The sequence below is a fragment of the Fulvia fulva genome, chromosome 11 (assembly GCF_020509005.1).
Source record: "Fulvia fulva chromosome 11, complete sequence".
Taxonomy (NCBI): domain Eukaryota; kingdom Fungi; phylum Ascomycota; class Dothideomycetes; order Mycosphaerellales; family Mycosphaerellaceae; genus Fulvia; species Fulvia fulva.
The window spans coordinates 2767205-2794634 of NC_063022.1; the positions used below are offsets into that span (position 1 = coordinate 2767205).

Sequence of the window (27430 nt, forward strand, 5' to 3'; positions counted from 1 at the left end):
AAGTGCCTGGCCAGCAGCCAGCTGCTCTGCCGTGAAACTTTGCATGCCTGTGAGGATGTTGTGCTGGGCTGACTCCGGCTGAGCAATGCAAATGCCAAGACCCAGGGACTGCATCCTTGTGGTCATGTTGCTCAGCGCTTGTGCGATCAGGCTCAACTCATGGAAAGAGAACACCAGTGGTGATACAAGCGGAGTGTTCTCAACAAGATTACAACATCTATTCAGCATCTATCGGCGCCCTTGGTGGAGTATCGTTGACCTGCACACCACCTCTCTTCTTATGCCTCGAGTCGGCAAATGGCAGTCTCCAGCCACCCTCATCTTCTGGCGTTGCGAGCCAGAGTCTACAGGCGCAATACTGTTAGTAATGTCCGGATATTGCATATAGTGCATAACAGGCAACGAAACTCACCTCATCAGGTGCCGCCTCGGGTGAGGTGCTGGATAGTCCTTGTACGCCGTGCGGCTGTGAAGCACGTGAGCCTATCCAAAGGTGTTAGCTTGTATCTCAATGCCTGCTGTCGAGCTGGGGACCATACGTTACTCAAGAACTGTATATCACCAATGTCCAAGACCATATGCAGCGACAGGCGCAAACAAGTGTCCTCCAAAACTTGCGCAGCCTCCTGTTGCTTCTCCGAAAGTGGTGGAATTGCACCAGTATCAGAGAACCGCTTGAGCGACTTGACGTAGTATGGATCCCACTTTGTGTAGAGCCTGCCATCTTTACCGGTCTCTTTGTAGAATACAGGCTGGCGCGTGTATGGCTCCTGGCCTGCTGACACTTCTCCTTTACGGTCGAAGTACCAGATTGGCTGTGTGAGAGTTTCCACTACGTCTGGACGCTCTCTTTGCAGGGTGTTGAAGACGTGGTGGTCTGAGACGATATCCGACTCTCCACCTTCGAGGGACTTGGCGACGCAGAGGAGACCAACGATGTCGCAGTCATCAGCGTGGAAGAATTGGCGGGCGGTAGTGCGGTAAATGCGGACTTTGTCGATTTGTGTTGGGTCGGCTCCAGTGTCCTGCCACTGCATTAGTATTCCACTTCGCAGAGAGTCATGTGTGTCGACTCACCTTCACATGACCGAGAACGTGGCCAAGGCCGTTCTGCGAGACGAAGTAACCTAGGTAGGTGCCCAAACCCATGTATGCAACGGCACTCTTGTGGTTCCCCCATTCTTGGACTGGAAAGCCTTTGAACAGAATGAAGCCTTTGCCATTGAGGATTTCTTTGCGCATTGGTTCAAGGAAGCCGGCCATATTGGGAAGTGGAAACTTGTCCTACTGATCGTCAGACATGGCCTTTCGCAACAAGAGTCAATCTCACCTTCGTTATACCAGTCATGGGCGTTCCAGATGCAAGAAAATCATCAGCAGCTTTGCGGAGCTCCTTCACCTCATCTTCATTGAATCGATGAACCCATCGCTCCGGGTGATTCTCATAGTCTTCCTTCTTCCAAACGGTTGGACCTGTGATTTCCTTTGGGAATTCGCTGTATGGCACTAGCTGCTCGTAGGTTGGCGGGCACTGTCCGCTTGTTTTGATGCCATCTGGAAAGACCGCTTTCGAGGCTTGATCGTATCGAAAGACAGGCGGCTCAACCGGCGCCTGTGCTAGAGTTGCCATGATTATTCAACGACTGTGTATGGTTGGCTTCTGATTGTCTTGAGAATAATAGTCCAAGGTGATACCGCAAACGATGTTCCCCAGCAGTCTTCAGTGTAGTATAATCCAAAAGGCCTAGGCCGTCGATAAGAATCGGATCCATCTTATCGTGGCAGTGGGATGAGGTCTATATATCTTGACGGGCAGTCGGCCGATGCTAAGGACAAGCTCTCGCTGAGTTTACCACTTGTTGCGTAAGAATCGCCATCGTAGGTAAGGTGCCCAAGACTACGAGCTCAGACATGGCAGACCTGGAGGGTATCTTGCTGATGGCGTGCTTGAAAGGAAGAGTAGCGCACCAATCGCGAAGTGCAAGCATGGAATGTCGTGATGCATCCGGCGGTCTTCGAAGCGGGGCTTGGTGAAGTCGATGGCAGCATTGTTGGCCCACGATTGGGGTGCTTTGTTCTCGGTTTGTCGGCGGGTGACTTCCCTTGACGCATGTCAGGCGGCCGGCAGAAGGCTGTGGTCGCCGAGATATCTACCACGCGGCGTATCGTATCTTTATCGGGATCGTGACGAGTGTCGTGACTCGTCGTTGCTGCTGAGGCCGAAGGCGACGGGAAAGGTGGGGTGGTCTGTCGGCGTCAACGGTGAAGCGACGTCCCGATCGGAAGCGGAAGCGGCATCTTCAGCCAAGAACATCGATGCTGACTGTCCCTTCGCGGGGATATCCATTCGTGTGCTGTTTCAGGCAGACTTTGCACGTGAAAGCATCGTGCTACTGCTGCAGGCCTGCCGTCATAACAGCACGTGGCCATCGTCAGGCTTCGCATAGCAGCGTCTTTAGCGTCGTATCAGCGGATATGCCATGCTTGTGAACAGCTCAATCGGATCCTTCCGCCATGTCACCCGTCACATGCCTGGCTGAGTCATTCGTGTTGGTTTCTGCGGCTGAGGCGCGCCGAGGCGCAGAGCTGAAGGTCGAGGCCGCCCATCGCATGCAGAGGCAGCATCTCACGACGGGGAATCGAAGCTTGAGCCAGCTATAATCCCTTAGCCACCACGCCACGAGAGGCGTACTCTGTAAGACGTGGTCCATGCTATATCCGGGCAGCCCCAATGAGCGTGTCAAGCGAAATACACGTCGGCGTCGCGGTGAGTTCACGATCATACGAGCACATCACCCCACATCGCGAGACCTGAAGTCATGATCCCAGCGGCTTGGGAGACTGGCAGCACCTACCCGAGATGAGCGAGACTTCGGGGACGAATGTCGCGACTGACGTGCTGTGTTGACGTGCAGCAATGCCTCGATGCCATTAAGCAAGCCTTCAACGATGGTGGTGCCATCATCGAGAAGATCAAGCGCAAGCGCGCCCTGAAACGAGCCCCGCCTCCGCCGCGACTTCTCGAGGAATCGATCGACCAAGCACCGCATGAGATCGAGAAAGAGAAGCAGCGCGGGCTGAACCGCTTCGGAAAGGCGTTCGACGATGGCGACGCCATTGCGGTCATTACGCTGCAGCAGATATGCATAAAACTCCAGAGCAGTCTGCTGGAGAAGCTGCGCAATGCAGCATTTGACGACGACCATGCCATAACAGACTTTACATACCTTGTAGATGCGGCAGACATAGGACGAGATAAGACCATAGCTGCGTTGCACGACTTCAAGCAGAGGTTGCTCTCAGCCCAAACCCCGGAACAAGACGCAGATCCTGGTCAAGTCGTCAAACAGCAATCTCTGAAGTCGATGTCCCCGAACTCGAGTAAGTCGGATATCGTAACGCCGCCTTCAGAGCCCGCGCGAAGGGACACAATCCAATCGCTACCTCCAGAACCCGTGAGAAGCCAAACGCACCAATCACTCCCATCACAGAGCCAGACCAAGACTCTGGCACCTGCCAGGCACCACAAGACGTGGAGCAGAGACTTCAGTCACTCTGCAGAAGGTTCCGGCGAGGACACTACCTCAGGTGCGGACGAACCGACTCACCAAGCACACCACCGAAAACGAAGCTCAATACTCCATTTCCTCAAGCACAATCGAACGCATAGCTCCGAGGTCAAAGACAATCGACAGGGCAGCGTTCTGCCTGCCGTGATCACCGAGGAACCAGTTCGACAGCCTTCTCTCTCTGGACCAACGAGCACACCATCACAGCAAGCGCCACAGCAGCGCGTAAGTCAAGAGCAAGTACCGCAGCAGCAATCGGCCAAGTTCCGCTACGAAGAGTGGGAGGACAATCCCGAGGAGATCTGGGGCACTAAACCGAGCCTGGAACGACGCGAGACAGTGGCTTTGGCACCCGATCAAGCGCGAGACAATGCCTCCGTGTACAATGGCCATGGTGCACAATCGTTAGGTCCATCGCTGTCGCCTGTCCTGACCCATCGCTCGAACAGCAATCCGCATCACAGCACCGCGATCATAACACCGAACCCCGATAACGAGTTCCTAGGATTCTGCAAAGGAGCCTGGAAGTTGCAGAACGGCGATCGCAAAGGCGCCATGACAAAGAAGAGCGAGGTCGATCCATGGTCCAGACATCCATCAGCGAATGCTGCGCAATATTTGTCGTGTCTGCAGCCGAAGTGCGCTTTCCGGTCATCCTTCGCGAACGCCAACGTGGAGGTCATGTGGAACAAGGTGTTCATTTTCGAGGCGAAAGGTATCAAGCTCCGCTGGCCCTTCTTGGCCAAGTCGCATGTCCAGCAGAAAGTGGTCGTGAAGCATCAGTACAGCTTCAAATGCCTCTTCTGTGTGTTTCTTGGTGGGCAGAGTGGCGTGTACCACGGTATGGACTATTATCTGGAGCACATTTTGAATGAGCATCGAGGGCGAGCTCTTGGCGATGTCGTCCTGTACAAGACCGGATGTATCAACGACAGGATCGCCGACGACAAGGATGAGTTTGACATCAACCTGTACCCCATGGCCCTGGACAACCCAAAAGAGAAGGCCAAGTCAGAGTATCTCTCCGATGACCTGATGGACCCGTATTGGGCGAAGAGTGAGGCCAATGACTCGATGTTCAGTCCCAATGAGCCTTGGAATGAAGGCCTTTCGGACTTCCACTACCGTATGGATGATCGATATGGCGCCGAGTTGGAATAGTGAAGGATCGAAGCTTTCAGTCTCTTTGCTCTCGCCGGATGCGCAGGATGCACAGCTTCTCCCAGCCAGCTTGCTTGCCACTGGATCCTACCAGTACAACCGACCATCCGCCAGGCCATGCACCGATTCTTGCTGCGACATCCTTCGGCTTGTTCTGCGCGCAAAGTAATACATACGCGATGCCTCTTTTGCTCAGCACATTGGGAAGCTGAGCCAGCAAGCGGTTTGTTGTCTCCATACCATCTGCGCCCCCAGCATACGAAAGGGCTAGCAGGTGCGAATCGCGCTCGAAAGCTTCGTGTGAGTTCAGCGATACTCCAGCCACTGCTTCCTGTGGGTTCGGAGGCAGCTCTTCGGTCGGTACATATGGCGGGTTGAAGATGAGCACATCCACGCAACCAGCCACGAATGAGCTCGTCAGATCGGTGGAGATGACATCCAGGAATGAGCCTGCTTTGGACTTGTTCTCAAGGATAGCGCCTTTGATTGTTTGTGCTGTAGCTCTGCATGCGAACATATTCACATCCGCGCCCATCGCCGCAACATCTGTTCGCCCGAAGATGTGCTCTGCATTTGCAGTGACGAAAGCTAGTACAACGCCCGATCCCGGTCCGACTTCAAGGAGGAGAGGTGCATTTGTACCTGTTGGAAAGTGATTCCTGAGAAATGCAGTCTCACTGGGTGAGGAGAGGGTGTCCAAGAGTAAGTACGAGTCCTCTGCGGGCTCGTAAATCTGGTCGTAATTGACATGGGATGTTGATGGCGTTGGAAGCATTTTGTATCGGGGAGCAGAAAACTTTTGGAACCTGCGTTATTTGAATGTGGCGGTGGCTTTTTGATGATACCAAGATCGACAGCGATTTGTATGATGAGAAAATGTTTCGAATGACCTACTATGCATGGTTTGTGTCAGGAGATGTGCCTTACCTTCGTATTGTGGTCGCTTACAGTGAGATGAATCAAGTCACTCGCGTAGATGGCTGATGAGACGCGGAGGATGTTGATGTTGATGTTGTTGGGCAAAGTGTGGACGGAAAGAACGAGGTTGTCGGGTCAGAGATCCGGACCGTCTGGGACTAGCGTGCAAAGGGGCCTGCGAACAAGCATGAACGTTCTGGACATCGAGCTCCGACACAGAAGATCGCCAAGAGCAACCTCATTCTGTCTGCCTGACACGGCTGAGTCCCCGAAAACAGAACGCGTACTATGGTAAAAGCTTCTGAATCGACTATGTCCGCGTGTCTGGCAGCGACCAAGTATTAGGGTTCGGGAGACAATGTGACCAGGCAGGAACAGCATCAGATGTGCCCCAAAGAGACGTGAAGAGTCAACGCAAACATGTAGAAGAGCTTGGATGAAGAGATGGTCCGTGACATGGTCTCTGGGTCCATTATCGAGGCCACGGTCAAGAGAAGGTCCATCACAACGTCCTCCACGAGCGCCGAGATTGAAGCTTCGCATGGCAGCGATAGTATTCATATGGATGCCAAGGCCACATGAAGGGTCGGACCTGGCACAGATCTCATGGGCTTGGCGTAAGAGTGATTCGACGAGAGCGCCCTAGGAATATGCGAAGCCTATGTGCTCCCTGCTTCAGTTAGTTCTAGACATCGACATGCCGTACCCATTGAACCTCTCGTTATGTCGGCTACATAGCATCGAGCGAGTGGCGAGTCACGACCGCAGGTTCCGAAAAATCATACTTCGAGGCCAATTCTACTATTTCCTTCCCACAACAATGACGTGGTGGCCGAGAAACGTGGCGATTGAAGCAATCGTAGATGCTCTCTGCTTCGAAATCCCGTCGCGGCTCTGCTTCATGCCGACCGATGTAATCGTCACTCCACTACAGGGCGAAAATGGCCGCTCCTGCTTTGCTTCAGGCGATAGGATTGCGAGAGAAGTGGGCAGCGGCCATACTGTCTTGACGCGAGCCGAGCCATGTCGGGTGCTTTGATCTCCTGTTTTATTGTGCTATCGACTACCGAGACACGAAGCCAGCTGCAATCATTCGAAGCTACTTTCCCTGTTCGCTGGTCGCCCACGCATGATCTTTACGCGACATCGCCGTCGTGTACACCGCCCACACTCATTGAAGGAATTTCACAGGATGAACCCGCCATCCGAAGCGTGCCGTGCCCTCCTCTCCAAGCTCGATATGGAGTTTCCAGCTTTGTGCAAGCTCTTGCGCGCTGGGTCTTTTCTCCTCTGACCAGCGGTACAACAGCAAGCCTCTAACATCCTTCCTGTTCTCCCGTCCAATGGCATGCAGCCACTTGTAGATGGAATTGGCGTCACTGGCCCAGAATGTCCTATTACGCAAGCGGAGACCTTGACCATGGCTTGTGCGGACTTTGGTATTGTAGTAGTAGGATAGCAGTTCGTGGCGGAGTGCTGTGCACACGCGGGTGATTGGTGGTTGATGCCATGTCGCTGGTCGGCCCAACTTCGCCAGGGGCGACAGGTTGTCGATGTCTCTGAGTCTAAGGAATGGACCGGCGTCGACGACGAGCTTGCCAATTTCGCACCAGATTTCTGGCGGAAGGACGAGAAGGGGAAATGGTTGCTTCTGTTCCTGTCAGTGCATGCAACCCAGTATTGTCAAGACTGCACATACCTTTGGATCTTGGACGTCAGCCCGCAGCATGCGTCTCGTAGTGACCATCGTGGCGGTGGTGTGAAAAGGAGCGTTGGGTGGGTGGGGATCAAGAGAGTTGAGCAAGTGAAGTCGAAGCAAGCGCGTTACGCGAGAAGCACGGACAACGTTTCAGGACTCAGCTGGAGGCAGGAGCGATACAGAGCACAACTACCTACGCTAAGAACGCTCGCTCACTTCTCTCTCCGACAATTGCATGAAGCCTCGGCCATCATACGTGCGCAACAGGCCCGACTCACTCAATAGAGAAACTTCACCTCGAACTCATACCACGGACAACCATAGGGAGCCGCAACTGGCTTGCCCTCTCCAAGCTCAAAATCGAATCCCCACCCTGGACTGTACCTCCACCCTTGCTTCTTGCCCTTGGCCCCTAGAGTCTCGGGTCCACGAACCGCCACACCTCTCAGTGACCTCCGATTGTCCGGTCCCATTTGTCTCAACCAGTTGCCAACCTTGACGAGGCTGATATGTGACGATGCTGGTACCTCGAAAGCTCCACAAATATCGATCTTGGTGCTGTAGAAGTAGTGCAAAAGCTCGACGCGGAGGACTCGGCAGACCCGAGTGATGGGAGGTTGGTGAGGTCGCTCTGGAGGTCTTTGGATGGCCATGGTGTAAGTGTAGCTGAGGGTGTCGTCGATCACGAGTTTGCCGATCTGAGACCAGATCTCAGCGGGAAGGTCGAGGAGGCTGGTACGCTGGAGTTGTGTCAGCGGAATGCGCTGAGTGGGTATTACATGCGTACATACCTTCTGCTTACTCGAAGGCATCTTCACCTGATCGTCGATGGCCATGTTGGGTCGGTCGGGATTTGGTCCGGAAGTGTGACCGTGGAGTGAAGTCAGAACGAAGCTTTATAGATGGCTCGTGAAAGGACGAAAGCACAGATCACAGAGGCACAGATGTCACATGACGCGGCAGTGAATGATCGACGCGGAAGTTTGTGACGCATATTCGGACGGTGAATGACATGGCGCTAGATGATTATGTGCTAGTAAGGCTAATATGGAGCATTATCCCAGCGTCGCCCAAGAGTTGACAACAAGCCTCGTCTCGCGCTGTCATGCTCACATCACTCCTCGATGCTCGATTCATCACCTTCATGCGGCACGAAGCCTCAGCGTAATTGACCCTTATTCCAACACTTCACCCCGGCTTCCCTCATCTCTTCCACGAAATTGACCTTAAAGCGTGCAAAGTTCATGATCCAGCGCCTTGGAAACAAATCTCTTGATGCCGACCACGATGGCCTACAGATCACCCCACCTACGCTGGCTCGATTCACCTTATCGATAGTCCAAGTCCAGCTCTCCACAAGTCGCCAGTCTTCGATACCGCCGTCGGCAGTCAAGTCAATTTGGGTCCTGTAGTAGTACGGTAGCAGCTCCTCCCTCAAGACCTTGCAGACACGAGTGATGGCGGGCTGTTTAACGGCTGCACACATCTGATCGATGTTGTCTTGCCAGAGAACGGACATCGCCGTTTCGATGCTGGGGCCCCATATGATATCGCGTCGAGAAGTCGATGGCGAATTGTCCGCGAGCTCTGCCAGCGTCGACCACGAGCTTGCCAATCTTGCTCCAAAGCCCCGGCGGGAGCTTGAGTAGTGGGAAGATCTTGCGATATATTAGCAAGGTATAGTCGAGCATTCGTGGTCGCCATTGTTGTTTTCCTGTGCTATCGTGCGACTCGTGAGTTTTCGCATGTGGTTCGAGTAGGAACGCCGGTATGTAGGTCACGAATGCAGCTAACGCTTTAAGCTCGGGCATTCACATGCCCGCCAAGCTAGGACGGCTGATGTCATGACCCGAGAATTTAGCAGTCGTGCGCACGCAAGTACAAGAAATATGCGATTGGATCGAAAAATGTAGTCTAAGGCGCGGAGTGATTCCAAATTACCAAAACTGCTCAAGTCCTAGGTACGCACGACCCATCAAATTGCCATGTCTGGATGTGACCCCCCCCCAAGTTTGCGTACTCGCGCCCATCCTGGTGACATCTCTTGTGCGTCGCTCAAGAACTTTACTCGCCTGTAGGTATGTGTCCATCCAGGCACACCATGCTGCACAGTCTCACCGAGGTCAAATCGAACCTTGAAGTACTTCCTTAGCAGCTGCTCATCGTGAATCCAGTAGCACCTCAGCCAAACCCTTGCTAGGGCGCTCCTATTCTTATCGCCGATACTTCTGAGCCACTTTCCTACGGAGACCACCTCGAGGGAGCCCGCGATTACCTGCACCGAGATCTTGCTGCGGTAGTAGTACGGCAATAGCTCCGCTCGCAGGACTTGACATGTGCGCGTGATTGCTGGCTGCCCGATCTCTTCTCGATACTTTGCTCGCTCTCGCGGGTCGGATGATTGCGTGATCAGCACGATGGTACTATCAGTGACTTTGTCGCTCTGGTCGACAACAAGTTTGCCGATCTTGCTCCATAACTCTGGTGGAAGGTCGAGAAGAGGAAAAGGCTTGGTAGTGTTAGCGACCTCACCACCTCGACCTAGCAAAATACGTGCCTTGATGTCTGTGGTGGTCGTCATGTTGTCGGTGATGATCCTGGTCTTTGCGGAGCTCGCCACTATGTCTGTACCCGTTTTGGTGATCGGGCGAGGCGGCCGGGCCAGGCGGCCGGGCTAGGTTGTCGTATGTGGTGGTCGTGTGTCTTAGTCGTGTGAGGTGGTTTCGTGAGGTATTCGTGGGCTTGGAGAGATGAGAGGCTGAATGTGGACTGAAAAATTATGAATCTATGTAGAAGCGAAGTTTTGCAATTCATAAGAGCAGCCGACGCTTTGAGCTCGAGTATCACATGTGTTTGCCAAGCTCGACTTGCTCGCGGCACAACCCACAAAGTCTCTAAGAAGCGCCTCAGCCTTGGAGGAAATCTGCATTTGACTTGATAACTATACTCTGAGACAGTGTAGCTTGGTGTCCTTCAGGGTGCTCATGCCTCAGGATTGTCCGATCGAGGTCCCATGTCTAAACGTGGACCTACGTCTATCCCTTCGCACCAACGCTCATCACATTCCCTCGACATCACGCGAGAAACTCCAAGCTCACGTAGTCTTGCTCTCTTCCGTACAGACCACGTTCTCTCTCGCGTCGTGCAGTCCAACTAAGCTGAAAGTCGACCTGGAAATCTTCCCTCAAGAGCTGACTCTGCTTATCGCGGGTCCCGTATAGTGTCAGCCAGACGCCTGTGACGACACTCCTGTTCTTCGAACCGATCATCCTAAGCCATTTGCCCACCACCCTTGATGCCAAAGAACTTGCGATGACGCTGATCGAGATCTTGCTCTGGTAGTAGTATGGCAAGAGCTCCGCTCGCAGGATGCTGCATGTACGTGTTGTCGCTGGTTGCTGGATTTCTGCCAGCTCTTGTGCCGAAGATGGGTACGGGTGATGAATCCAGTAGAGCTTCTTTTCAGTAACGGTGCTGGCGTCATCAACAATGAGCTGGCCGATCTTGCTCCACAACTCTGGTGGAAGGTCGAGAAGACGGAATGGCTGTGTGAAGTCAGTGATTGTGCATCATCATCGAAGTCTTGTATGCTCACCTTGACCTGTTGGGGAGCCATCGTGTCGCTCGTGTGTTGCACAGATAGCGCGGAGCTCGAGTGAGTGTCTATTGGCGGTGCGAATGTTGATGTGAAGTCCAAGAAAGTCGCGATGAAAGTGCCGACTCTTATACTTTGGCAACCACCCTCTATTCACCACGATTCACAAAAAGCCCAAACGCCTGAGGCATAAGTCTGCAGGGTTGGCATGTGAAGCGTCCCATACCAGGGTAGATAACAATAGCATGACCATCCAATACTCGGCTCATAAACCTCATCAACCTACCCCAAAACCGCCTCAACCGTACACCGACACGCCCCCCCCCCCGTACTCCAAACCCTCCCAATCCTCAACCCCACCCTCCCCACCCTCCCCACCTCCAACTCCCCCAACGTCCTCTCCTTCCCTCCAATCACCAGCATGAACATATCCATAGTCCCCACTAACATACTCTCCTCATTCAGTCGCTCCGGCACCACGACCTCAGAAATCAGAACTCTCGAATCCGGCGCCATCGCGGCCACGATGTGCTGTAGGATTTTGGTGGCGGCGGAGTCGGAGTAGTCGTGTAGGATCCAGCGCATGAAGTATGCCTTGGCGCCTTTGATGTGTTGAAGGGTCCAGAAGTCGTGCGGCATTTTTAGGATGTCTGGTGGCAGGGAGGGGTTTTGCGAGGCGAGGGCGATGAGGGGGGCTTGTTCTTGGAGCACACATCGACTCGCGGCGATTTCTGGATGGACTCGCACGATCTCACAGAGACATTGTCCAATGCCTCCACCTACGTCGACCAGGACCTTTCGTTCCCCATCGTCATTGCCAGCACTCAGCTTTCCAAAGTCATACACGCCCGTCACGGGAACATTATCCCCCACCATCCCAATCCCCTGCTGGAACTTCCCCATCGCTTCTGGGTGTTCCTTTGCGAAGATGTCCCAAATATTCTCCCCACCCCTGCCCCAAGCCCAGACCCTTGGGTTATGCCTCGTATCATCAGGCTCCGCGAAACGATAGCCATCAGCACGCAGCTTCTCGGTCTCGGCATCCATGCACCCCAAGGGAAACTGGAAAAGTGCTTCAAGCACTGGTTGATACAGATTGTCCGTGAACCAGACTCCTGCCTGTCCCAGGTACCCTCTGCTAATGTCGGTATGGCTATACCCTCCCTCACCGTCCTGACTTAGGAAGCGGTTCCCGACCAGAACACGAAGGAGGCGGGACAGGAGGGAGGTTTGGCAAGATGTTGCCTCTGCTAGATTGAGGAGGGAGATGCTGCCGGACATAGGCAGTGCTTCGAGGACCCCGATTCGCATGATCGTACGGAGGGCGATGAGGGAGACGGCATCGGAGGAGAGTTGTAGAACGTGTTGTTGTGGGGTCTGGAGGGAGGTGATGAGGTCTTTTGCTTGGGAGATGAGGGCTGCTCGGGCAGTTGGGGAACCTGTATTAGGATCGTAGATGGAGGGGGAGGACTGGAGGGTGGTGATAGCAGCGGTGATTTCTTGTCAGTGCGACATAGTGTCAATTGTTCGAGGTATGGTGGTCGTGAGGTAGGCAGGGGATATTTGTGAGTGGGGAGAATAATGTACGAAGCCAGGTCATGGTGGGGTCAGACGTCTTGACATATTTTTTCCTCTCTGCTATCACGAAAGATGTTGCAAACTGCAGGGACCGTAGCGTGGTGAGGCTGCCCATGGCCGGTGGTATGGCTTTTGGACGGAGTATGCTAGCGCGCCTACAGCGCATCCGTCGGACCTTTACCGAGCGAGGGTGAAAGCTTAAACCACATATTTCCCGCTTCAGCAAAGCGTGAGATTTGGCAACATTGCTTGCCGCTCACGATCGAGTCGATGTTATTGGGTTTCGTCCGTGTTGCTGAGTGGTTATGCTGGTGCATCCTCTGGACCTTTAGCGAGCGAGGGTGGAAGCTTGGTAAGCTTTAAGCAGCCCGCGGTCGGCCTGACGAAACCTTCATTCTATGGAGCAAAAGCTGTTGATGTCCATTGTACATGGTCCTGCCGCCGAGAGCCAAGAATGTTTTCGATGATGCCTCGACGTCACGTCCAGGTTCGTCGTCCTGGTAGTGCATTCTCGGGCAGCGCGGCAGTTGAGCACAGCATCGTGGGCGCAAGTATGATACCTTTGTGAACAGACGTCGTTGAAAATAGCTGTATCCGACTGCTTGCGTATGCTGACGCTGTCAAGAGGATATATGTTCGGCCAAGTTCCAACGAAAGATCGGTGTGACAGAACCGTGAACATTTACTGGATAAGACGACGTCGACTGTGTGGCCAGGCATCGGATGGAGGCCACCTCCACACACGATCTTTGTACACTGTTGTAGCGAGCTTGCTTCTGCAGCCCTCTTGATAGATTCTCAACTGGAGGCCAGTAGTGATGACCTTCTTCACTGATTGGCGCACTGCTTCAGCGCATCGCAAATACATCGGTGTCGTTCGAGTTGAGTGCGACCACGACTCCCGCGCCTTTCAGACGTGCAATGACTCCACCTGAGCTCTGCTGCACTACTCCATCCATAGCTCGCAGGATGTTGATGAGAGCTTGCCGGTGGCCAGTCAGGTCGTACACCAGTCTGTGGATTGCGGCAATCGCTGAGCGTGGAAGGCAGTAGGATACTGCAAAGAAGAAGAGACCCAGTAATGAGAACACGACGAGGTTGTATGTGAGCTTCTCTCCAGGTGACATGACATATTGACCAGTATTGACTTCATAGCGGTAGTAGGCCAGATGGAGCTGGTATTTGACTTTGGTGAATATACTGGACTCCTCCTTCGATGGTGGCCGTGGAAACGAACATGGTTGGTAGGTTGCCATGTCTTGATGATGCACTCGTGGGGTTCGGAGATGCGTGAAAACGTCAAGTCAGTAGCCGGGGATCGTCAGCTGTTCAGCGAAATTGTCGCAGCAGACCACGACGAAGCCTTTGCAGCAGCAATGGCGCAGGAATAAGATATGAAGCAGTGCGGCCATGGCCAAAGCTATAACATGACCTAGAGATTGTCACCTGCTTGCGAAAAATCCAAGTCTGACGCAATGGTAGCAGGGAAGGTGGTGTAGACCAAGGCCCTTGTGAATTAGCTGGTGCAGTGGGAGCAGTAGATGAGCAAAGCTCTCTTAACGACAGCCATTGATCATGTCAGCGAACTCAGGAAGTCCCAGTCGCACAGTTCCTTCATCTCGGACTGGCTTTGGCTTCTGTCACCGGCATTCCCGGCATGTTTGACACGACGTTGACGCACCGTCCAGCAGGCACGTCCGCGGGTTCACAGTCAGGCAGCAATCAGGCAGGAAGGACAAATCGCGGGACGCCACGACGCGTCGCTTAGCGCGTCGCTTAGCGCGTCGCTTAGCGCGTCGCTTTGTTGACACTGGCCCAAACGCTGCCCCGAAAGTGAAAGTGGTGCAGACAGCGACATATACTGAAAGTGGTGCAGACAGCGACATCTACTGACCGTTGCAGCACATCTCGGCACTCGCCATGGCCGCCGACGCATCGCCTGCACGGCCCTCGCGACGAGCTGCGTCGAGGAAGAAGGTGGTGGTCGACGACGACGACTCGGACATCGAAAACTCGGTGCCCAGTCAGCAACAGGACGACGATGAGGACGACGACGACGACGACGACGACGAGTTCACAGCGGCGCCGAAGAGCGCAAAGTCGCCGACGAGGAAGACACGGGCCGATGCGACTCCTCGACGACCAACAGCCGCGCGACGGAAGACAGTGGCAGACGAAGATGTCGAAGCATCGATTGAGCCGTCGCAAGTCTTCAGCCCGCCCGAAAGTGTCGCAGGTGAGCCCGCCTCACCTACCAAGAAGGCAGCACCCAAGCGACGGAGTGTGAAAGATGCGCGGGCTGCGCGACAGAGCAGAGTCTCGCGAGTGTCAATCGCACCAGGCTCGCCGGCCGACCTGCAGCCACCCTTACCCACACCCCAACCAACGCAGTCGCCCGAGCCTAGACCGCAGAACCCGAGGTCAGGCACGCCGCTCACAGACGTTACCGGATCCGTGTTGAACGAGCAAACGCCGCGACAGACACGAACTCCCACACTCGACGAGACAGAAGTGCCAGATGCGACAGAGACGCCGACAACTCCCACCATGGCACATCGCAAAGTGACGCCAGCGCCAGGGGACGGCTCTCTGCTGGAGACGACTGAGGTGGCGGCGCAAACACCCAAGACGGAAGTGCGGAGAGTGGATCCCAACATCACAAAGCTGGACCGACCCATGGACATTGTGGTGCGCAAGAGAGCGATTGGTGTGCCGCAGTCGCAAGAGCCGCTCGAACCCAAGGCACGCATGACAATCACATACTTGTACATGACCAACTTCAAGTCGTATGCCGGACGACAGCAGGTGGGCCCTTTCCACGCTTCATTCTCCTCGGTCGTTGGACCCAACGGATCTGGAAAGAGCAATGTTATCGATTCGTTGCTGTTCGTCTTCGGCTTCCGTGCCAGCAAGATGCGACAGGGCAAGATCTCAGCTTTGATCCACAACAGCGCACAGTTCCCAGATCTGGACTTTTGCGAGGTCGAGGTGCACTTTCAGATGGTCATGGACGAGCCCGGGGGCACATCTACGCCTGTACCAGACTCCGAACTGGTCGTCTCGCGAAGGGCGTTCAAGAACAACAGTAGCAAATACTACATCAACGGCAAGACCTCAGACTTCACAGCAGTCACAACTCTCCTCAAAGGCAAAGGCATCGATCTGCACCACAAGCGCTTCCTCATCCTGCAGGGTGAGGTGGAATCAATTGCACAGATGAAGCCGAAGGCCGCGAACGAGCACGATGATGGATTGTTGGAGTATTTGGAGGATATCATTGGTACATCCAAGTACAAGACGCCCATCGAGGAAGCAGCCACCGAGACGGAAACGTTCAACGAAGTCTGCCTGGAGAAGAGCACTCGTGTTCAGCATGTAGAGAAAGAGAAGAATGGCCTGCAGGACAAGAAGGACAAGGCTCTCGAGTACGTCAAGAACGAGAACGAGCTTGCCTCGAAGCAGTCAGCTTTGTGGCAGATCTACGCGGCAGAGAGCCAGGACAACATTCAGGTGTCGAAGGAGGCAATCGGTCAGATGCAAGAACAGCTGAACGACGAATTGAACCGACACCAGGGTGCCGAGGACGAGATCAAGGCCATGGAGAAGGAGTACAAGGCTGGCTCGAAAGCCTACGAGAAGATGGCCAAGGAGACAGATGCCATCACCATGGAAGCTGACAATCTGGACAAGGCAGCAGTCAAGATTGAGGAGAAGAAGAAGCACCTCAAGAACAAGGAGAAGAAGCTGGAGAAGACGCGCGACTCATCGGACTTCGAGGTGCAGCAACAGTCCACCTTGGCTCAGCAGGCGGCAGACGACATCGAACGGCTCGGCGGTGAGATTGAAGAGCTTGAGCAAGAGATGCAAGGCGAAGAGAAGGAGCTTGCGAAGGTCCGTGACGCACTCAAGGGCAAAACTCAAGGCATCAGTGATGAGATCGCCGTCAAGCAGAAGCAGCTTGAGCCTTGGAGCGCAAAGATCAACGAGAAACAATCAGCGATGGCGGTCGCGCAAAGCGAGCTCGACATTCTGCGCGAGCGAGAAAACTCTGGTGCAACTGCGATCTCTGATGTCGAGGCAAAGATTGCCGCATTGCAGGAGCAGAGAGAAGTCAAAGCTGCCGAGATCGACGCGTGTAAAAAGCAGCGAAAGAGCGCCGAGAAGGAAGTTCAGGTCGTGCAGAAGCAACTTGACGATGTCTTGACGAAAGAGCCAGCCACCAAGACGAAGCTCTCCAACGCAAGGCAGAAGGCTGACGAAGCACGTTCCAGCCTGTCTGCTACACAGAGTCAAGGCAAAGTACTCGACGGCTTGACCCGACTGAAGGACTCTGGACGTGTTGATGGCTTTCATGGACGACTTGGCAATCTTGGTGCTATCGACGCCAAGTACGACATCGCCATCTCGACTGCATGCCCGTCCTTGGACAACATGGTTGTCGATACTGTTGAGTCCGCCCAGCAGTGTATCGAGTACCTTCGCAAGAACAATCTCGGCCGAGCAAACTTTATATGTCTTGATAGACTACCACAGCGAGACATGTCGGAGATTGACACACCGGAGAACTGCCCTCGACTCTTCGATCTTGTGAAGAGCAAGCACGAGCGATTCCGACCAGCATTCTACAGTGTGCTACAGAACACAATCGTAGCCAAGGACTCCCAGCAGGCGGACAGAGTAGCTTATGGCGCCAAGAGGTGGCGTGTGGTCAGTTTGGAGGGCAAGCTTATCGACAAGTCTGGTGTGATGAGTGGTGGAGGCAACAGAGTCGCAAAGGGAGCCATGTCCTCGAAGGTTGCTGGTGACACCACCAAAGATCAAGTGCAGAAGCTCGAGGTCGATCGTGAGGCTCTTGAGCAGGAGTACTCTGAACTTCAGCAACAGCAGCGCGATCTCGACTCGCAAGTCCGAGAGTTGCAGAACCAAGTGCCAAAGCTAGAGACTCAAGCGCAGAAGCTTACACTGGAACTTGGCAGCATTAATCGGAACATCCAGGACTCTGAGAAGCGGATTGAAGAGCTCACCGCTGAGCAGAAATCTGCTAAATCTGACAAGGGCAAGCTGACGGGCCTAGAGAAGAGCATTGCTTCACTCCAGAAAGAGGTCGAGAAGCTGCAGTCCGAGACTGAAGGCATCGAGGCCGAGATCAAGGAACTTCAAGACAAGATCATGGAGATCGGTGGTGTCAAACTGCGCATGCAGAAGGCCAAGGTCGACGGCTTGAAGGAGCAGATCGATGCCCTCAACGAGCGTCTCAGCACCGCCGAGGTCAACAAGTCGAAAGCGGAAAAGACGCGTGCTAAGCAAGAAAAGGCTGTGGTCGATGCTGAGAAGGAGCTTGAGAAGGTTGCCAAGGATCTCGAGAAGATTGAGAACGAAGCACAAGCACAGACCTCTGGCACTTCCGAGCTTCGAAGACAGGCTGATGACGCGAAGATTGCGCTGGAAGAGAAACGGGACGAGCTCGCCGAGATCAAGCGACAACTCGATGAACAGACGGCCGAGCTCAACAACACCCGTGGCGCCGAGGTCGAGATGCGCAACAAGCTGGAGGATAATCAAAAGCACCTAGCAGAGAACCAAAAGCGCCTCCGGCATTGGCAAGAGAAGCTAGGCAAACTCACACTGCAGAATGTCAGCGAGGAAGGCGAGGAGAAAGACCCTGAGCCAGTACCGGAGCTGAGCAGAGACGAGCTCGAGGATCTCTCAAAGGATGACCTCAAGAAACAGATTGCACACTTGGAAGAACTCACATCCACACAGCAGGATCTCTCTGTCCTTGCTGAATACCGCCGACGCGTAAACGAGCATGCCTCTCGTCTCGAGGACCTCAATGCTGCCCTGTCTGCCCGTGACGCTGCGAAGAAGCGAACAGATGAGCTCCGCAGAATGCGTCTCGAAGGCTTCATGCAAGGCTTCTCGACGATTTCCCTTCGCCTGAAGGAAATGTACCAGATGATTACCATGGGTGGAAATGCCGAGCTCGAACTCGTCGACTCTCTCGACCCCTTCTCGGAAGGTATTCTCTTCTCCGTCATGCCACCGAAGAAGTCCTGGAAGAACATCGGAAACCTTTCAGGTGGTGAGAAGACTTTATCCTCCCTGGCGCTGGTCTTTGCGCTGCATCACTACAAGCCCACGCCGCTCTACGTCATGGACGAGATTGATGCTGCCCTTGACTTCAGGAACGTCAGTATCGTGGCGGCGTACATCAAGGAGAGGACAAAGAATGCACAGTTTATTGTTATCTCGTTGAGGAATAACATGTTCGAGCTGGCGGCGAGGTTGGTGGGGGTGTACAAGGTGAATCATATGGTAAGTCATGGCGATGAAGTGAAAATTGTGGATGAAGACGTGCTGACTTTTGGGAACAGACGAAGAGTGTTACTGTGGAGAATAGGGATTATATTGTACCGCGTGTACAGAGTGCTGTTGCGCCGGCTGCGGCGGGGGCTTCGATTGTGGCTTGATGATGGGACTGGTCCAAACGGTTTGGGACGTCTTGTAATGGGACAGGAGGACATGATAGGATCACGATACTGGCTGGCGTTGAACGGAAGGAGGTCTTGACCTGTCTCGTATTGTGTTCATGTGTCGACAGGCACACCAAGGGTCTTGGAAGGAGGTGTCCATACTGCTTCACTACCCCCTACATGGAACCTCTTATGCAATATTTCCAGCTCCTGCGACATTGTCCTCTGCATCGCCTGCCTCGCCACTGATCTGATCCCCCACACCCTTGCCTGGGCGAGCCCGCTTCTTTTTGCGGTGCTTCTTACGAATGGCCTCCGATGGGACCTCGGGGTGGTTCCGAACAGGGACTTTGTTGGCTTCTCTTGCAGCGAGCACGGCCTTTTCTTGTCTTCCCAGCTTTGTCTTGCTGAAATCGTAGTTGGGATCTGGAGGACCAAGATCCAGATCCACCAATGCCAAGAGCTGCGGAAGTATGGGACTGTTCAAGTCACGCGGATTGCGTGGGAATGTTTTGTCAAACAACTCGACCGGGAGAACCGGGTCGACATGTAGTGTGCGGTTTATTTCTTCAAGAAGGGCAAGGCGTCTTGACTGCGCTTCGGGCTCGGGTTTGAGGTATGGGTGATGAGAGTGGAGGAATGGCTTGTTGGCTGTGCGATGTTTGTCACTTGCCAGCTCTCGCTGGCCAGCGGCAATGGACTCAGCGCTGGAGTGAGATGGCGTTGGTTGGATTTTGGTGGTGATATTCATGTCCCCGTGGGTGTCGGTCTCTGTGTGGCAGAGTTCCCGGAATTGTATGAGTGGTAAGATTGACGAGAATTCTGAGATATAGCGATAGATGCGAGACTGAGACGTGCAGGATCACGACGAAAAGTATGTCAGACATTGTGTATGAGACACTGATGAGACAGGCTGAAGAATGGCGAAAACGGCTGAGCAGGATCTCCATGTTCTGTGGACACTGCCGATTCAGTGGGACCCCTTGACCAAAGGATCGATGTGGGACGTCTGAGCATGGCGTTAGACAGGCGTGACAACACATGAAGTTTGGCGGGAGTGGTGGCGCTGCTGCTTCCGGATAAAGGTCTGTCGTTGGCAGGTTCAAATCGTGGATTAGAGTCAAGTTTTTACGTCGAGGCTGGCTCCAGCGTAGTATCGGAGAGGTCGTCTCATAACGAAATTGCCATCGCGTTGCGTGGTCTATCGTAGTGTGCGATCTATGCTTCTCATGGCATCAAGCCGTTACTGCGTTCTCACCTTTCCCTATAACCCTTAAAACAACTCATAAAGAAAGCCTCCAAACGCCAATTCAATCTGTGTCTTCTTTGACCGTGATTAATCATCAATGCTAAGCCCTATTGAGCGGCCCATCGTCCCATCAACTCATGGTGCTCACAAATGGAATGAGTTGGCTCGCCCCTTCTTGATAGTCTCATGCGTCTTCTTCTGGATCTTGGTCTGCTGAACTCTGTCCTGTCGACGGGCCTCATTTGCGGCATTTCCCACTGCATGTCGCGCCTGATAGACCGCCTCCTTCAGATCGTTTGGGCTCAACGCAGCAAGCTTGGTGCCGTATCGTTTCTCCGAAACTTTACCCTGCCAAAAGAAGGCCGAACTCTGCTTGCCACCAGTGACCTCGAGCAGCTCCGAACTGTGCTCGAGGTACTCGGTGCTGTTGTCGCGCGCGGCTAGGGGCATACGCTTTGGATGATTGCCCAGAAACAGCAGCTGACGTGTGGAAGTGCAGGGTTCGCCGAGGACGACCGCTGCCTTCTGGAGGTAGGAGTCGCACTTATCCCGGGTCTCTTGTTGGCATGCGAGGTACGCCTTGTGGTCGTTGGAGCTGCCATCAGCGGCAGTGGTGTGGAAATCCGGAGCATCGGCTGGTCGAAGCGGTGGTGCGTGTGATGGTCCTGGCTCGGGTCTTTGGGCATTCTTGTACGGACCCCCCTTCTGCTGATCCTTGACAGCCGGTCGAACGGCCTTTGGTGGTGAGCCAGCTCCGTTCGACGATATGTTGGGCAGAGGTATCTTCGAGTTGGGAGTGGTCGTAGTAGTCTTTGGGCCTGATATCGGACGGGACTGAGCAGCCTTCGAGGATGAAGTCGGAACTAGAGGAGCAGTCTTCGACGACGGAGCCTGACCGGGAGTAGCAGCCCTTCTTGGAACTGGACCAGGACCTGCAGAGCTTGGTGGCGGTCCATCAGCAGCATGTGTTGGTGTAGTTGGTGGAGCAGGCTTTTGCTTGTTGATGAAGAGATCTGGCTTAGACTTCTTTCCTGCCTTGATGGGTCGCAGCTGAGACACCGTGTTGGTGGCACCTGCGGTAGTCAATGCTGGTATGATGCGACGAGGAGAGAACAGCTGAATAGCTGGACGCTTCTGGCCACGACCGCCATCTGGAACGCCTTCAGCCTTGCGCTTGGCTCCTTGGGTGTTGTTGTCGGGAGCGTTCATGGTTCGAGACAAATCTGAGACACGGATTGTTCTGGCTGTGGTCCGGTTTGCCGTGAAATGTGTCTGATCGAGGACAGAGTTGTAAGGCTGTTGAGGTGAGACTGTGTCGATCTGTTCCTGTCCTGATGTCTGATGTGGTGTGGATGGAAAGAAGAGGGAGAGGAGAAGAGAGGATCCCGCGAGCTTTTAACGGGAGAACCAGGGAATAACACAGCAACGACAACACCTTCAGCAACGTAGAACGCGCCATTTAAAGTCACGCTAAGGGGACCACAGCGTGAATCTTTCCGTCCGTTAGCAGTAACGTAACATCTTTGGCCAGAGCTTCACTCCTCATCCAATACATTCATCTTTGCTGGCGGCCTACGACTTCACACTCCGTCCAAACAGTGACTATCTCCTGCACAGCGAGCGTTGATTCACGTCGTGGCAGACCTGGAAGTGATTGCCCTTTGGCCTTGAGCAGTGTCTCAGCCTCTTCCCAGTAGAAGGCTCGTGTTGGAACCTCCCTTCACTCTTCTCTTCACGGAGCCCGGAGACCCTTCTCGGTGCTTCGGCGAAGACGACTGCTTTCCAAACCTTCTCTTCAGGCACCTTCTCTTCACTGTTCGCCCAGCTTCCGTCTCTTCTCGTCTCTATTCACCATCGCGGCAGCGACCTCCTCCCGAAACTCTCTGTCAATCTTGGCCCCATCCGTCTCCTCCACGTCCTCAATCTCTGGTGCTTTCCGCTTCTTCTTGCTTGTTTCACCTCCAAGTTTTACGGCCTGAGGAAGGACAGGAACAGGTCGAGGCTGTGCTGGTGTTGATTGTGGAGTTGCAGCTGTAGGCGCCCTTGACTTGGAAACTGGCTGAGCTGGTTTCGCTGCCGGTGGAGCTGGAGCAGACGCAGTGGAGGCCGGAGTTGGCAATGTACTTGATTATGGAGCAGGCTGCTGCTTCGGAACAGGTGTAATCGATGCATTCGAGATCGGGATCGGGACCGTAAGAGCTGTAAGAGGTATTGACGGAGCTGGTGTCGTGTTGGATGTACGTGACCCTGGTGGGGTGGTAATATCGATATGGCGGCCGTTGGGAGAGACAGTGTACGTTGTTGGAGCCTTTGCGTTGGGAGCCGCTGAGCTTGCTGTGCGACCAAGTCCTTGTGGCTTGATCGCTCGTGGCCTGGCGGCCTGTGGTGCTGATGTCGCTTCTTTCTCTCGAAGCATGGCATCGTAGATGTCCAGTACGAGATCGAGCAGATTAGAACTGTTTTCCAAGGGATCCTGAACGTTGACCTTGGCTAGGTACTCCTGTGGAATCCATGCAAACGGTCCGCCGCCTGTCACTCTCTCGAGATTCTTGACTTGTCGTTTGCGTTCACCCTGGACCTTGGAAGAGAGGTTGCCATAGGCTTTGTGCTCGAATGTCTCATCCTTAAGCCGTTTGAGTAGTGGTTGCGTTTTCGAGAGAGGGTCCTTGTCGGCGCTCATGTTGATGACACTCGTAGTGATCGAGGAGGGTTCGACAGAGGGTTCCATGACTAAATAACAGTAGATCTGATGACTTTTCACTGAATCTTTCCGGGAGTCTGGTGTTTTATGTTCCGACCTGAGCAGCTCAAGCTGTAATCACGACGCCTGTCTTACCACAGTGCACTGCTAGTCAGACCTTTGAGCAGCCACAATTCAGTCCGATCATGTATAGCTTTTCGTGACGCGATCTAGGCCACGCGCCATGTTTGCGGGACGGCGATATTCAAGAGTCGCCGCCATTGGGCAACAAATGCCGATCTGCCACGATTCGTAAAGTGCGCATGCAAAACGCACATCTTGCACTGTCTGCGTGTCTCACTCGTCCGCACAGTCCAGAAGGGGTTCTCTGCAGTATTATACCACGTCCGTTAGACTAGTCCTGTCCATAGCCGGGACATGTCGCGAGCTTGCCAAAAGTTCGTAAGCAGGGTATATCTATCGTGATGCATTATCCATGGTCGCATTCCACTCATCGTCAACAGCGTCCGCTCTTCGTCTTACCTCATCACCAAGACTCCAGATTCCTCTCATTCAGCTTCTGTTGATCCACCCGCTCCTCAACCCACTCCCTCCACTCCTTCCACTCCTCATACCCCAACCCCACCTGCTTCCCCTCATACCTCACCAGCTCCCCCTTCCCATCCCTCCAATGTTTCTGCCAACTGCCACTACTCCCACTCCACCCCGCCTTCCTCATCAATGATATGATGGTCTCCTCTTTCGTCCAGCCCTGTTCTTTCGCGACATCAGGGAGGTACGTCGCTCCATAGCCGCGACTGTGGTATGTGAAGCGGATTCGGATCCCGTGCTTGCCCAACGTCCAGTCGAGCGGATCTTTGGTGGGGGAGGAGAAGTTGGTGAGGAGCGTGACGTGGGCGGATAGAGAGGGAAGGAGGGCGGAGGGGATGGGTTGGAAGCGGGTGTCTTCGAAGGCGCTGGGCAGGTCAGTATAGGGGTGTTAGCAGGTATGGGATGCGATTGACCTTGTCAGGGCGTAGGAGCGGAGTCCGTGCTCCAGTTCCTGTGCTTCGAAGGTCCCGATACAGCCTCGGAGGGTCTTGTTGCCGCTGCGTGAGACGGTGTTCCATGTGACGAAGAGCGGGTACTTGCTCTTTGCAGAGGATGATAGGGATGTTCTCGAGCTCATACTGCTCGCTGGAGTCGCCGTGCCGGAATCGTTGCTCTGATTCGACGATGTGCCTGACTTGGTTGACGGTAGACTACTGCTTGACGACGTCGCTGACTGTGCCGGCTCTCTATTGAGGAGTCGCGATATGGCGGCTGGCTTGGCACTTTCGGTCTCTGCCTCAGCGTCTGTCATCTCTCCATCGTCCTCATCTTCTTCCTCGTCCTCTTCATCTACTTGGGAATTGCCGGTGGTCGCGTGACACTCTTCCCATAGCTCTTCTACCTGTGACAAGCCGGGTGCTTGTCGACGTTCGAAGTGCGCGGCGATGGTCTCGAAGCAGAAGGCGCAGTGAGCTTTGCTCGCCATGGCTCGTGAATGGTATGCAGTGCCTGTTCGTGAGACTGATTGAGGAGATTCCGTTGGCTTGCGATAGGTGTCACGTCGGTGGAGGTCACGCAGTAGGTGCCGTCAAAAGGAATTGAAGACGGTGAGCGAGTGTAGGTGATATGTCTGCACAGCCTTTGAGCGGGGATTACGATATGCTGAGTACTCCGCTGCTGTTGCCGCGCTGCAATGCTCATCGGACTGAATCGGACATGACGTCCGCAGATACTGTATCGACGCAGCGGAGATACTCGGACCCCTCAGCAACGATCAGCCATGGTCTGAGCCGCCACTCCTCATCGCCAGGCTGAGCTCCAATGTCTTCTCCCGTACCACCTCCTCGACATGAAACGGCCACCTCACGAAGCAATGCGCCAATCACAGCAGATGGTATGCGTGTACTGGACGCTACGTGCGTTATTTAGTGAGGCAGAGGCGCCTCCACCGTCTGTCAAAGGGGCAGTCGAACTTCGAATGGCAACGAAAACGATATATCTCCCTAGCATGCGCCGACAACGTAAATCTGAATCTCATCCACTTCCAGAAGAGCCTCATGGCTTTGGTCCACGACCAGTCGATTGCTTGTTCAGTGCGAGCACCTACCAAAGTCCAACTCTGGTCCGCAATAGACATCCTCATTGAAGCCGTCTGATGGTCCAATCAAGAGCCATCCTTTCCACTTGCCTCCGTGGTCCATCTTCATACACTCCTGGGCGCACCTTGGACCAATTCAGTGAGCGACCCAATGTGATCGCTGATCTTCTAATCGAACACAACTTACAAAACTTTAGCATCCATGTCCTCTAAATGATGCTGTATGGCATGGCGAATCGTCTTCTCTTGTGCCGTGGTGTCACAATGGCTGCCGCCGTTGGCCTGATACCTGTGTTCGCAGGTCAGCTAAGGTTTTCCACGCACTTCGCAGTCGCCGCTCGCATACTTCCAGCTGATACCTGCGTGCGAGCCAGTGGTTACATCGCAGTCGTGCCGCGTCGAAGCATCTTTGATGATTCTCGCGAGTGCGAAAACAAGAGGCGACAGGAAGTCCGTGAGCAACACGCAAGAGTAGGGAGCTGTGGTGGGGCGTTCGCAGACTGTCACGTCTGTTCTCCTATGGGTTGTCAGCATTGGTGATGGGGGAACGCAGTCTGGGACCATCACATACCGTTCGATTGATGAGCTGGTGTAGTTGGTCGTATCGGACTTTTCAAACGGCATTCCCAGATCGTAGGAGACCCATCTATCGGGCTTCGGTTGTTCGGCGAACAGTATGTCGACGTCCTTGGCCGGTGCGCCTGCATAATTTGACGTGTTAGCATCATTGGAGTGCTTTCCAGTTTCCCATGGTGCCTATCTGCGCATAGGCTATCTGTTCTCAGGAAGTTCTCGATGAGACCACAGGTTCACGATGCCAGTGCGCCAGATGACAAATTATACGAACCATTGGCAGTGGAGCAAGAAAGCAGTGCCAACAATGTTGCCGATGATGACGAAAGACTGAACCGCATATTGATCCTGTTGAAGGTAGAGCAGATTGTTGACCACAGTAAGGCTGTCCGCCAGTCTGCTAAAAAGATTGAGGGGCTGGCGTGCAGTCTATCCGAATGTCTTTCGATGCGAGAGAGACTGCTCCGTGGGGTGTCATAATATACTTCTCAGCAATGAGGAGTCTATTGTCAGGCCCGCGATTGAGCAACGGCGTTTACATACCTTGCACGACGTACATTCGTAATTGCAAGAAGCACACAGCCTTGTGCTCCGAGGTGATGGCAAGCGTTGGCTCGACGAACGCGCCTGGGGGTCCAGAACAGAGTTGGTCTGGACCAAGAGCCTGTGGCACTCGTCAATGCTAGACATTGTACGTGTTGCCCCTCCTCAAAGGGATCTTGCAGACAGCTGTGCGACGGCTAATCGATTAGTAGAATTCCAGAACTCCTGACGATGCTCTATAGCAATGGAACTACGTCTAGTCTGATGTCAGTTGCACAGTGACACACGATCCGAACACGGCAGAATGTGAGATGTGCTGTGACCTCTCAAAAAGACATGACAGCCTTCAATGGCATGTTGTCATTGTTGACGCCAGATGAAGCCGATTAATATGTCGTGTCTTGCGGCTTTTCTGCTCGTTGCCGTCGTCGCGGGCGGGTACCACCAAGGCAACTTTCTTCATCGCCTTGTACCTCGTGCGGCTCTGGAAGTCTGCTCGAAGACATCTCACGTGCAGAGTTCTTCCCTAAATCTATAGTGAGCCACAAAGTGATGCTCAGCCTCAGGGGTGTTCAGTCCGCATGAGGTACTGACACAGGGCCGGAAGACAATACCTTCGCAGCTGGTCACACTAGGCTGGGCTTTACATATTGTGCCCCACCGAATGGTCAAATCCATTGCTCTGGCCAAACACGAACATACGTGTTCGTCAAATCGACTCTCGGTGTCCCATGGCGGATGCGAGTCCTAAGCTCCTGACTTGTTTTGTCCTCGACCTTCACTTCGCCCGTGTCGAGGTCTACTTTCTCGTCTTACCATGAATGAACAGTGCTCCGTTCACGTCAAGCATATTGGCATCCATCATGAAGTGATATCTGTTCGTCTTCAGACATGTCTGGTGGCGCTCTCGTTCGATACAGTGTACTGTAGGGTGTGCATGCACGTGTCCTGGACACCAGAATGGTCTGGCAAGCAATTCTGTGAGTCGATGTGATGACAGGAGTTGGGCAAGCAACCGTTACCAGAGCGCAAGAGGGGCTGAGCGTAGCTGGGTGTAGGCAGTGATGTCTTGGTGCAAGAGCTCGTCGAGGTGAATTGGACATGACATCGATGTGGTGAATGGTGATGATGGAGTGGTCTGCTCAGACCGGCACTCTGTCCCGATTCGGCTAGACCAGCATCGTGGTCTGAGTCGCGATTTCCGACCTGAACATCATGCTCAACACTGTGGTCAGTAAACAAT

General features: G+C 53.9%; 15 protein-coding genes across 15 annotated transcripts; 2 read left to right on the forward strand and 13 right to left on the reverse strand.

The window, feature by feature from the left end:
- Positions 1-217: 217 nt before the first annotated feature.
- CLAFUR5_13207 (Taurine hydroxylase-like protein SAT17) lies at positions 218-1630 on the reverse strand (the record flags this gene model as incomplete). The annotated part of the gene is made up of 5 exons (XM_047912355.1): positions 218-344; positions 413-483; positions 540-1025; positions 1078-1284; positions 1331-1630. The coding sequence occupies 5 exons, from the start codon at positions 1628-1630 to the stop codon at positions 218-220; spliced, it is 1191 nt and encodes a 396-aa protein (XP_047767986.1).
- A 1101-nt stretch (positions 1631-2731) lies between these two features.
- CLAFUR5_13208 (uncharacterized protein) lies at positions 2732-4730 on the forward strand (the record flags this gene model as incomplete). Its single annotated transcript, XM_047912356.1, has 2 exons — positions 2732-2767; positions 2916-4730. The coding sequence occupies 2 exons, from the start codon at positions 2732-2734 to the stop codon at positions 4728-4730; spliced, it is 1851 nt and encodes a 616-aa protein (XP_047767991.1).
- A 16-nt stretch (positions 4731-4746) lies between these two features.
- On the reverse strand, positions 4747-5505 carry CLAFUR5_13209 (eRF1 methyltransferase catalytic subunit MTQ2; the record flags this gene model as incomplete). Its single annotated transcript, XM_047912357.1, has 1 exon — positions 4747-5505. One exon carries the CDS (start codon positions 5503-5505, stop codon positions 4747-4749), a length of 759 nt encoding a protein of 252 aa, XP_047767992.1.
- Positions 5506-6819: 1314 nt separating this feature from the next.
- On the reverse strand, positions 6820-7395 carry CLAFUR5_13210 (uncharacterized protein; the record flags this gene model as incomplete). The annotated part of the gene is made up of 2 exons (XM_047912358.1): positions 6820-7299; positions 7348-7395. The coding sequence occupies 2 exons, from the start codon at positions 7393-7395 to the stop codon at positions 6820-6822; spliced, it is 528 nt and encodes a 175-aa protein (XP_047768360.1).
- Positions 7396-7625: 230 nt separating this feature from the next.
- Positions 7626-8183, reverse strand: CLAFUR5_13211 (uncharacterized protein; the record flags this gene model as incomplete). The annotated part of the gene is made up of 2 exons (XM_047912359.1): positions 7626-8087; positions 8139-8183. The coding sequence occupies 2 exons, from the start codon at positions 8181-8183 to the stop codon at positions 7626-7628; spliced, it is 507 nt and encodes a 168-aa protein (XP_047768359.1).
- Positions 8184-9322: 1139 nt separating this feature from the next.
- CLAFUR5_13212 (uncharacterized protein) lies at positions 9323-9928 on the reverse strand (the record flags this gene model as incomplete). The annotated part of the gene is made up of 1 exon (XM_047912360.1): positions 9323-9928. The coding sequence occupies one exon, from the start codon at positions 9926-9928 to the stop codon at positions 9323-9325; it is 606 nt and encodes a 201-aa protein (XP_047768358.1).
- A 493-nt stretch (positions 9929-10421) lies between these two features.
- CLAFUR5_13213 (uncharacterized protein) lies at positions 10422-10963 on the reverse strand (the record flags this gene model as incomplete). The annotated part of the gene is made up of 2 exons (XM_047912361.1): positions 10422-10892; positions 10943-10963. 2 exons carry the CDS (start codon positions 10961-10963, stop codon positions 10422-10424), a joined length of 492 nt encoding a protein of 163 aa, XP_047768357.1.
- A 261-nt stretch (positions 10964-11224) lies between these two features.
- CLAFUR5_13214 (O-methyltransferase gsfC) lies at positions 11225-12542 on the reverse strand (the record flags this gene model as incomplete). Its single annotated transcript, XM_047912362.1, has 2 exons — positions 11225-12381; positions 12530-12542. The coding sequence occupies 2 exons, from the start codon at positions 12540-12542 to the stop codon at positions 11225-11227; spliced, it is 1170 nt and encodes a 389-aa protein (XP_047768364.1).
- An 826-nt stretch (positions 12543-13368) lies between these two features.
- Positions 13369-13776, reverse strand: CLAFUR5_13215 (uncharacterized protein; the record flags this gene model as incomplete). The annotated part of the gene is made up of 1 exon (XM_047912363.1): positions 13369-13776. The coding sequence occupies one exon, from the start codon at positions 13774-13776 to the stop codon at positions 13369-13371; it is 408 nt and encodes a 135-aa protein (XP_047768363.1).
- Positions 13777-14440: 664 nt separating this feature from the next.
- Positions 14441-18990, forward strand: CLAFUR5_13216 (Structural maintenance of chromosomes protein 4; the record flags this gene model as incomplete). Its single annotated transcript, XM_047912364.1, has 2 exons — positions 14441-18835; positions 18895-18990. The coding sequence occupies 2 exons, from the start codon at positions 14441-14443 to the stop codon at positions 18988-18990; spliced, it is 4491 nt and encodes a 1496-aa protein (XP_047768362.1).
- Positions 18991-19183: 193 nt separating this feature from the next.
- On the reverse strand, positions 19184-19744 carry CLAFUR5_13217 (uncharacterized protein; the record flags this gene model as incomplete). The annotated part of the gene is made up of 1 exon (XM_047912365.1): positions 19184-19744. The coding sequence occupies one exon, from the start codon at positions 19742-19744 to the stop codon at positions 19184-19186; it is 561 nt and encodes a 186-aa protein (XP_047768361.1).
- A 642-nt stretch (positions 19745-20386) lies between these two features.
- On the reverse strand, positions 20387-21451 carry CLAFUR5_20348 (uncharacterized protein; the record flags this gene model as incomplete). The annotated part of the gene is made up of 1 exon (XM_059463184.1): positions 20387-21451. The coding sequence occupies one exon, from the start codon at positions 21449-21451 to the stop codon at positions 20387-20389; it is 1065 nt and encodes a 354-aa protein (XP_059319157.1).
- Positions 21452-22052: 601 nt separating this feature from the next.
- On the reverse strand, positions 22053-22922 carry CLAFUR5_20349 (uncharacterized protein; the record flags this gene model as incomplete). The annotated part of the gene is made up of 2 exons (XM_059463185.1): positions 22053-22327; positions 22484-22922. The coding sequence occupies 2 exons, from the start codon at positions 22920-22922 to the stop codon at positions 22053-22055; spliced, it is 714 nt and encodes a 237-aa protein (XP_059319158.1).
- Positions 22923-23469: 547 nt separating this feature from the next.
- Positions 23470-24459, reverse strand: CLAFUR5_13218 (uncharacterized protein; the record flags this gene model as incomplete). Its single annotated transcript, XM_047912366.1, has 2 exons — positions 23470-23899; positions 23948-24459. 2 exons carry the CDS (start codon positions 24457-24459, stop codon positions 23470-23472), a joined length of 942 nt encoding a protein of 313 aa, XP_047768356.1.
- A 604-nt stretch (positions 24460-25063) lies between these two features.
- Positions 25064-26203, reverse strand: CLAFUR5_13219 (uncharacterized protein; the record flags this gene model as incomplete). Its single annotated transcript, XM_047912367.1, has 6 exons — positions 25064-25196; positions 25259-25360; positions 25418-25588; positions 25643-25772; positions 25919-26128; positions 26188-26203. The coding sequence occupies 6 exons, from the start codon at positions 26201-26203 to the stop codon at positions 25064-25066; spliced, it is 762 nt and encodes a 253-aa protein (XP_047768355.1).
- Positions 26204-27430: the final 1227 nt, after the last annotated feature.